At 43.1% G+C, this 10,421-nt stretch overlaps 1 protein-coding gene across 2 annotated transcripts; it reads right to left on the reverse strand.

The window, feature by feature from the left end:
- Positions 1–1,253: 1,253 nt before the first annotated feature.
- Positions 1,254–7,273, reverse strand: LOC307208260 (ribose-phosphate pyrophosphokinase 1). Of its 2 annotated transcripts, none has more exons than XR_013835039.1 (7): positions 7,013–7,273; positions 5,146–5,329; positions 4,699–4,797; positions 4,138–4,262; positions 3,523–3,696; positions 3,074–3,276; positions 1,254–2,354 (listed from the first exon to the last, which is right to left on the reverse strand). XR_013835039.1 is itself a non-coding variant. In XM_079962894.1 (7 exons), exons 1-7 carry the CDS (start codon positions 7,132–7,134, stop codon positions 2,262–2,264), a joined length of 957 nt encoding a protein of 318 aa, XP_079819020.1. In that variant the 5' UTR covers positions 7,135–7,271; the 3' UTR covers positions 1,254–2,261. The 2 variants fall into 2 exon arrangements, 1 of the variants encoding a protein (XP_079819020.1); XM_079962894.1 differs by having other exon boundaries at positions 3,074–3,233; positions 7,013–7,271.
- Positions 7,274–10,421: the final 3,148 nt, after the last annotated feature.

Genomic DNA, 10,421 nt, shown 5'->3' on the forward strand with positions numbered 1-10,421 from the left:
ATAAAAGCCTCCCTTTTCGCCCAAATTCTGACCGGAAAAAGTTAAAAGCGTGGCTTATATTCAGGCCAATACGGTACCGATCAAACAATCTGTCAGACGCAACAAAGAAAATGCAATGATTACATTTCCGGCAACAAGGATATTACAATTCTGCTTTCCTTGGTTCGAAATAAAGGGAGGAAAATCATACTGATATACCGTATTTTTCGCTCTATAAGACACACTTTTTCCCTCCTAAAAAGTAAGGGGAAATGTGTGTGTGTCTTATGGAGCGAATGCAGGCTGCGCGGCTACCCCAGAAGCCAGTAGCTTCTGGCTTAGCCCCTCAGTCCCTTTCCCCACCTCCCGGAAAAGCCCACAAGAGCCGTGCTCCCTTTAAAGAGGCGCGTGGAGCTCTTTAAAGGGAGCGAAAAATACGGTATATATGCATATTTATATTTTTATATATGTATTATGATCCATCTGTGTCTGTCTCTGTTTCTCTCTGTGTGTTTTAAAATATTCCTCATGAAATCAACCTTCATTCCAATTACTGGTACATTTCCAACAACAGGGATGATGATGATGATGATAATAATAATAACAACTTTTATTCTTTATACACCACCCATCTGGCTGGGTTTCCCCAGCCACTCTGGGCGGCTTTCAACAGAACAGAAATAAAATTATTATTAATAATTTTTAGAGAATTGGCCCCCACCCTTCTTTTCTATGGTGGAAATAGAGACAGCTCAATCTGTCCCATGACATTTTTAGGGCCCCTTGAGTGTCATGCAGTCCAGCCACTTCCAATAAAATAATAATAATAATAGTAATAACAACAACAGCCCTATCCCTAATAATTATAATAATAGTAGTAGTAGTAGTGATAGTAGTAGTCTGGGCGGCTTTCAACAGAACAGAAATAAAATTATTATTATTATTATTATTATTATTATTATCATCATCATTATGGAAAATGGCACTGGAGCCCATTCCGACTCTATCTGGCTACCAGCAAAATACTTTTATTTTATTTTATATTTTATTGTTATATTTATTATATATTATATTAATTATATTATATTAATTAATTATATTATATTATTATTTCTATACCGCCCTATACCTGAAGGTCTCATGAATACAATAACTCATCAAATATAAAGAGCTTCCCTATCTCAAGTAAATCGTAGAAGAGGAAGAAACTACAACTCGCAGCATGCCAAGCTGCGATCCACCCCCACCCCCTGAAAATGAAGCAATAGAGGAGATTTTGGGCTTTTAAATAAGAGTTTATTATTCATTTGTCCATCATCAGGAGTTGAACCTGGAACTAGAGGTGGGGAACAGGAGCTTCAGGAGTCTATAATTCCCAACAGGGCGCCCAAGGGCGAAGGGTTGAAATAAACAGGATTTTTTCTGAGTGGGGAGAACTATAGCAGCAATTCCCCCTTCTGAAATGAACAGGATACATCCTATATTAACCCGCAGGTTAATATTTTTTTCATTTAAAGCACGCTAGAATTCCCATACTCCCACCCGGGATCTGAGACCAGAATCCGAAAAAAATGGGTTATTTTTTTTGGGGGGGGGAGGGGAATAATGGGAATCGAAAGTTGAGATCGGATGAAATGAATAGACGCGAAGACAGGGAATCCAAGCTCAAAATTAAGTGTATTTTTGAATGGGGTTTAGGGGAGTTGTAGTGCTGCCGGGCACCTGCATCCGAGCTCAAAATTAAGTGTATTTGGGGGGGGGGCGATAGGAGACAGAACAAAATGAATGGGGTTTAGGAGAGTTGTGGTACCACTGGGCGCCTGGGGGAATTCTAGCACCAGCACCAGGTGCCCCGATTCTTCCAAAAAGTTGTTTTTTTCTGGGGAAGAAAACTAGCATGGGGTACGAGAAAAGAGGGGAACGAATGGGATTTGGAGCTGGGAGTGATAGCTTTAAAACCCCAAATCAAGGGGCAGGGAATTGTAGCGCTGACACCAAGTAATTGGATTGCCCCATCGGATATGAACAATAAATACCCCATTTTAAATTGTGTTTTAAATTCCGGCGGCCAGGCACCCCCAATTGAAAGGATTTCGGGAAGTGAAAGGACCAGAGAAACGAGTGGATAGAATGAGCACCAAATTAGACCTGCGCTAGAATTCCCACCCACCAGCGCCCCAAACTGAAAAAGGGGGAATCGTGGGATAAAGCCAACTCAGCACTCTGTACATGCACAGAGGACTGTTTTTCCCCAAAGGGAATTTGTGTGCCAGGGTCGGGAACTATAGCGGGACGTGGCTGAACAAGTAGGAGACGGACTCGCCGTTGTGGGTGCGGCGGATAGCTTCAGCCAGGATCATGGAGATGTCAATCACCTAGGGGGGAAAGAGAGGGAGAGGCAGGGTTAACTGGGCACCAGGAGTTATGTGAATGAATTAGTATTTGCGTCAGCCCTTGGCCATAGCAATAAAACAAGACGAATGAATGAATAAATCTTCACCTGCCAGTCAAGCTTTGAATGAATGAATGAATGAATGAACGAATGAATCAATCAATCAATCAATCAATCAATCAATCTTCACCTGCCAGTCAAGCTGTGAATGACTGAATCTTGATTTGTGCCAGCACTCTGCCATCACAATAAAACAACAAGACGATAGACAAAGAATAGAAATGTGATGCGGCGAGGTGGAGCGAGGAAGGGGCCAAATAATCTGGGACAGGCCATAGAGATAATAATAATAATAATAATAATAATAATAATAATAAATGACAGTGGAAGGTGTGAGAATGATCAGAAATGTGCCAGAGAGATAATAAAATGATAATAATAATATTAATATTAATATTATTAATAACAGATGACGATGGAAGGTGTGAGAACGATCAGAAACGTGTCACAGAGATAATAACAATAATAATACTAATAATAAATGACGACAATGAAAGGTGTGAGAATGATCAGAAAGTTGCCAGAGATGATGATGATGATAACAACAATAATAACAACAACTGAGGATGTTGATGGAAGGTATGATAATGATCAGAAACGTGCCAGAGAGATAATAACAATAACAATAATAATCCCCCCTACCTGGATTTTGGGGCAGTGCTTCATCTTCTCCTCCTGCGGGATGGTGTTGGTGACAACGACGGCCTCAAACCCTGCACCGTTAATCCGGGAGATGGCCGGGCCGGAGAAGATGCCGTGCGTGAGGATGGCGTAGACCCGGGTGGCACCCGCCGAGAGGAGCCTGCGGGGGAAAGCGGGTTGGGCTGGATGACCACAGGGGTTGCCTTCCAAGCAGGGTGGGTAAAAATCAATGATTTTTTTGAAATAATAATAACAACAATAATAATCTGATTTTTAAAATTTAAATCTGATTGTTTTCAAACATTCTAATCAGATTTTTTAAACATTTAAATCAGATTGTTAAAATTTAAATCGGATTTTTAAAAATTTAAATCAGATTGTTAAAATTTAAATTGGATTTTAAAAAGATTTAATTGGCCTCCCCCCCCCCCCATTTTAATCAGACTCACTTGTCCGCGGCGTGGCAGATTGTCCCGCAGGTGTCGGCCATGTCATCCACCAAGATGGCTGCCCGGTCTTTGACGTCGCCCACCAGGACCATGCGGTCGACCTCGCTGGCCTTCTTGCGCTCCTTGTGGATGAGGGCAAAGTCGACGTTTAGGCGGTCAGCGATTGATGTCACCCTGGGAGAAGGAGGTTCTAGGTTGAGATGTCTTGGTTTAAAATCCTTTTTTTTATTATTAAAATCCCTTTTTATGAAAAGGTTCAGCCTTGCTGGCATCCTCTTAATATGGACAAGCAGAAGGTGGTTTCCTTTTTGGAATAATAAAATCCCTTTTTTACAGATAGGTTCAACCTTGCTGGCATCCTACAAATGTTGACGAGCAGAGGAAGAGCAGGGTATAAGTAATAAATTGTTGTTGTTATTATTATTATTATTACTACTACTAGTAGTAGTAGGAGTAGTAGTAGAATGGGAGATTAAAAGGATGGAGCAGCTGGGAGGGTCCCGGGGGGGTGGTCATCCAGTCCAGCCCCCGGTAAGGCAGGAATCTCAACGCAGAATCCCCGAATGGTAGAGCTGGAAGGGACCTGTGAGAAATTTTTGGAAATTCTGGAGTCACCTTTTGGCCCCCCCAGCGTCTGGCGAGACGATAGTGCAGTTCTTCCACTCGGCGATGTTCTCCTTGATCCACTTCAGAACAGCCGGCTCAGCATACAGGTTGTCGACGGGGATGTCAAAGAAACCCTGGGCCAGGAAGCAGAAGCAGAAGCAGAAACATATATTTATAACCCCATCCGTCTGGCTGGGTTTCCCCAGCAACTCTGGGTGGTTCCCAATCATCATCATTATTATTAATCTGATAAAAGCAGTTGGAAAATGGCATAAAAAGCAGACCATAATAACATGGTCAACGTAATAATACTGTAGTGGCCTGAATATAAGACTCACCCCCCAAATTCCGACCGTGAAAAGTTAAAGGGTTGCTTATATTCAGGCCAATATGGTACCATATTGACCTGAATATAAGCCTCGCTTTTTCCCTCCAAAAAAGCGCTCAAATATTTCACAACATATTAAAATTTAAAACAACATTATTAACGTAAGTGTTAAATAGTCAAAATATTCAGAAAGTTCACACGTGGCCATGCAGGCTGGACAGGATCAGTCCTGGGGGCCCCACCTGGATCTGAGAGGCATGCAGGTCCATGGTGATGATGTGGTCAGCGCCGGCCACCGAGAGCATGTTGGCGACGAGCTTGGCAGAGATGGGCGCCCGGCTCTGCAATGGAAAGGGGGCCGCTGAATCGGGTGCTGTGCTACAACTCCCATCGTGCTTAGCAGGCAGGTTCCCACCCATAACCCTGCATAGCTAGCAAGACTCCAACTCCCATCCTGCCCAGCAGCTAGGATCACAACTGCAATCAGGCCTAGCTAGCCAGACTCCAACTCCCAGCATGCCTAGCTCGAAAGACTCCACTTCCCAGAATGCCTAGCAGGCAGGTCTCCAATTCATTCCACCTATAACCCAGCCTAACTAGCAAGACCGGGACATCACCGCCCTCAGTCCAGTCAACCCAGCAACTTCGCCCTCTCCTAAGTGTGCCATTAATCCCGTCCCCCCGGAAACCTTGTCCTTCTTGTCCTGCCGGGCGTAGGGAAAGCAGGGAATGACGGCTGTTACTCGGCTGGCCGACGCGATCTTGCAGGCGTTGATCATGATCAGCAGCTCCATCAGGTGGTCGTTGATCTCGCCACACCCGCTCTGGACAATGTAGACATCCTCGCCGCGCACGCTTTCGCCGATCTCCACGCTGTGGAGATTGCATTTCCCCCCCGATTTAAATATTTTTTTCCGATTTAAATTGGATATTTTCCATTTAAAAGGGATATTTTCGATTCAAATTGGATGATTTTGATTTAAATTGGCTTTTTTTAAAAAAATGCTTTCTAAATATTTTCTTTTTAAAGTACATTCCAGTCCAAAGGCTATTCAGCAGGAAATTAGGATTTATTATTTTGACTGTTATTTTGGAACCGGTTCAGTTGTAGCCTATAATTGTTGTGGTGGTGGTGGTGAAGGATAAGGGTTAGAAGTAACAATAGGACTTAGGGCTAGGGATTAGGAATAATAATAATAATATAGTATAATATCAGGAAATAAGTTTATCATGTGTGCTAAAACACAGTTTTTTTAAAAAAAATGTTAAATCACATCAGTTAACAAACATGGATCCATATACTATCATGTTATTGTTTAAGTGAAATAAATGGTTTAGATTGTTTTTAAGGAAACAATTATTTTTCTCCTTCCAATCAATCAAGTTGTCCAAATAGAAACCGTTAACTTAATATAACTCACCAGAATTTCATAATTATCTATCAGTTTATTTCTAAGAGTAGAACCAAATCAGTCATTTTTGATATAACTGTAAAAACGACTCTGAAAATGTATCATTCCTAAATGGAAAACTTCATCTGGTTGTCAATAGGAAAATTATACAAGCAAGAATGAGTCTTTCTGTTAAAAAATGATTTAAATCAAGACTTACTTATTTTTTTTAAAAAATAATTTTTATTAACAGGCCAATCACATCACATTATTCAAATCACATTAGTTCCAAATTATACAGCCAAATTTTTAATTTTGTTGAGGGTACCCATACATCAAGCTCCGCACGAGTCCAAAATTCCGGATAATTCCAGGCATCACTTGTTTTACTGCTTTAATTAGACAGTTCTATCCAGTTCGATCTGGATAGTCCTTTATTACTTTCTTTCTCATCTTGTTGTTATCATATATTCCTTTCTTTGCGATCTCTGATGATTCTCACAAGCAGATTGAAAACTGGCGTCTCTGTGTGGGTTTTGTACTCTTCAAAGACCATATCGCTCAGAGACAGCCTCTGTTCAAGTCTTACTGATTTAAATCGATTTGTTTTAAATCAAATCCACCCTGCAGAAAACTACAGTTCCCACAGTGATGCCCATCTCTGTCATGGAAAACTACAGTTCCCAGAGTGCTGCCTTGTCTACTGCTTGCAGAACTACCATTCCCAGTGACCCCGTCTCTTTCATGGAAAACTACAGTTCCCAGAGTGCTGCCCCCATCTCCTGCTTGGAGAACTACAGTTGCGGACATGCCCCCAGTCCCCTAGAGACGAAGCATTACATCCAGCCTGGAGGAACTACAGCTCCCAGCCTGCCCCGCGCACTCCCCTCAGACCCAATGGCTCCGTGGCCTCGGAAAACTACCCTTCCCAGGGTGTTCCGCGACCACGCATACGCCCAACCTACCACGTCCTTCGCGGGAACCACACCTCCCATCATTACCCGAGCGCTCCCCTCAGACTCATTGGCTCGCTCGTCTCGGAGATCTACCCTTCCCAGCCTGCCCCGCGGCCGCGCATGCGCCAAACCCATCACGTCCCTCGCACCCAGCATGGAACTACCCTTCCCAGGTTGCCCCGCGGCGACCAAGCATGCGCACAACCTACCACGTCTCCTGGTTGGAGAACTTCTTGGTGACCACCTTGCCCAGCTCCAGGCCCAGCCGGTCAGCGATCCTCTGCGACAGGTCCTGGTGCGAGGAGCCGCTGAAGAGCTTGATGTTGGGCATCCTGCTGGCCAGCGAAGCCGCCGGCGAGAACGACGTGCCCGAGCGCGACGTCGAGGCCTCGCCCACCTCCACCCCGGGGACAGGCCCGCCGCGGGCGGCTCGCCGCTCGCCCTCGGCCGCCTCGCGCCGCTCCAGCAGGCCGAGGAACGCGTCCCGGAGCGCAGGCCGCGCCCGCCGCCTCAGACGACGGAGCCGCACTGCGCCGCCATCTTGGGAGCGGGCCTTTATATCACTTCTGGCGGCGCGCGCAGGCGCGGCCCGCCAAAGGCACACCCACTCGAGCGAGGGGCGCTTGCGTGAATGCTGAGACAGGCCCACTTTGGAGAGTTGCGCAGAAGCAGAGACGGGCCCGCTTTCGCGAGGGTGAAAAGAGGCGGTGAAAAGGGCCGGGAGGCGCGTGCGCAGAGGGCAAAACACGCCCCTCCGCTAAAAAAGCACGTCTGCGCACACGGCTCCTTGAAACGGAGTCTCCTCAATGGGTCGCCAGGCAACGCGCGCCTCTTCAGCGAGCGAGACACGCCCCCACCGGCGACGGACGCCTGTGCAGAGCCTGTGCAGGAGTATCCAGTGCAAGTTTGCGCTTGCGCTGCAGGAGGAGGCGCGTGATTGGTCGACGAGAGTCGAAGGGCAGAAGCTGCCGCCCTGCGCGGCTTCGAGGGGCCCGTGTGCGCACGTGCGGACTCTGTAAACGAGGCAGGCAGCAATCCAACCGGTCAGTTGCAAAGCGCTCAGCTTCCATTTCTTGGGGAGACTTTCCTGGATCGGAAAGTTATTTTCCGGAAAAATAACGGAGGAATAAACCTCACCAGCGCCTTCATTCCCAACCTTTTATTCATTCATTCATTCATTTATTTATTCATTTATTTATAATAATAATCTATAGCGATCCCTTGACATTCCTTAGTTCTTCTGCAGGACCCCTGCGCAGCGCCAGTGAAAGTGAGAAGAAGCGAAAGGAACTTGCAATATCGGATAGAGCCTTGTCATTTTGTAACCAATTGAGTTGTTGTTATTATTATTATTATTATTATTATTAATTGTTAGGGTTAGGCATGAGGGTTAGAGATAGGAATTAGGGATAGGAATTAGAGATAGGGTTGTTATTATTAAATAATAATAATAATAATAAAACCATTTTTTCCCAGGCCTTCCCATCTCTAAACTTGAGATTATTATTAGGGTTAGGGATAAGGGTTAGAGATAGGGATAAGAGTTAGGGATAGGGTTGTTGTTCTTATTAGGGATAGGGTTATCATTATTATTATTATTATTATTATTCTGTTCGGAGCCTCCCAGAGTAGCTGGGGAAATATGGCCAGATGAGCAGGTATCAATATTTTATTTATTTATTTATTTATTACTTATATACCCGCCCTTCTGGCCAGGTTTCCCCAGCCACTCTGGGCGGCTCCCAAGAGAATATCTAAAACATGATAAAACATAAAACCTCCGTTCCGATTACATTTCCAGCAACAATGATTATAATTATGGTTTCCTTTGTTCAAAATAAATGGATTGATATCACATATATATAAATATATATATATATACACACACACACACACACACACACACACATAATTTGTGTATGTATACAGTGCCCACCTGGGCGGCTCCCAATAGAATATTAATAATAATAATAATAATAAATAACCCTATCCAATCCCTATCCCTAATTCCTATCCCTAATAATAATAATAATAATGCTATTAGTTATACAACGTCCATCGGGCTGGGTTCCCCCCACATTTTTTCCAGGGGGCAAAGGATTAAAAAAAACCACCATAACCTGTCCCCTCCGACCCAATTTTCCTGTTTCCCCCCCAGGCCTTCCCATCTCTAAACCTGAGCCTGCAGAACTCCTGGCTGCAATTCTCGGAAGCTTTCCCAAACCGCCCAGAGATCTTGGGTAGGGATGGGAAGGCCTGCAGGAAACCAGGTTCCCCCCCCCCTTTTTTTTGAAAGCTGTTTTTTCTATAAATGGGGAGGGGGATATTCAAACTATGTCAACCTGTTTTTTTCCAATTCCCCTGGGGGGACGGTTTTGGGGGGAAACGGGGGAAAAAAGTTTTTCCCCAGGCCTTCCTTCTCTAATCTTGGGTGATTTCCTTTATTTTTTAATTTAATGTTATTGTTTCTTTGTATCTCATCATTATTAGTGATTATTAGCATTTTTATTATTATCAGTATTTGTATTATATGATTATATGATTATTGCTGTTATTTCTATCCCACCCATTTCATAAAGAAATAAAAAATAAATCAAGGAAGAAATATGATGGTTTTGGGGCAACACAGGACAAATAATAATTTTTGTTGTTGTTATTACATTCAGGAGCCAAAATGTCCAAACTCCATGGCGTTCCAGATCTGTATTATTTATATCCCACCCATTTCATAAAGAAATAAATCAAGGAAGAATTTTCATGATTATTTTCAGGTAATCCTCTCAGATGGGCTAGTACAAACAATAAAATGGATACTGGATATTGGTGCATATTGTTGTTGTTACATTTTTATGTTTATATTATTATTTCCCCCAAATTTCATAATGAAATAAGAGTCAAGAAAGGACTCGGATTATGTCCGTTTTTCAAAATTAACATTATTATTAATATTAATATCAATTATTAATATTATTTGCTACTTACTATTACTTAATATTATTACTTGATTTGATTAGTTATTTAATAGTCCACATTAATATCATTATATATTAATTTTAACCAACATTATTATGGATTAATATTAATATCATTTTTTAGGAATAGTCCATATTTTAAAAAAAATATTATTATCAATTTTTTTAGGGGGGGAGAGATGTCACAAACACAAGATCGATATGAAGATTCGTGTATTGGCATAAATTTGCATATAAGTTTCACATCTTTCTATATAGACAATCTCAGGTCAAATTTACACAGATATAATTTCCATATATCTATACATATATAGTCTTTATTATGTATAATATATACAGGCATGTAAAAAAGGGGGGTTTTCTGTGTCCAGAGGGAACCACAAAGGTCATCCAGCCCAACCCCAGGCAAGGCCACCTCAGTGCCAATCATTGTGGTACCAACCATTGTGGTTGCCAGAGTCATCCAACCATCTCCCAGCTTCCTTCTTTTCCTTCGTCCCTCCATCTTTCCATTCTTCCTTCCTTTGTCCCTACTTCCTTTTCTCTGTCCTTCCTTCCTTCCTTCTTTCCTTTCTCTGTCCTTCCTACCTTCTTTCCTTTGCCCCCTCCCTTTCTGTTCTTCTGTTCTTCCTTCCCTGTTTCCTTC

Source organism: Podarcis cretensis, assembly GCF_951804945.1.
Source record: "Podarcis cretensis genome assembly, chromosome: Z".
NCBI lineage: Eukaryota > Metazoa > Chordata > Lepidosauria > Squamata > Lacertidae > Podarcis > Podarcis cretensis.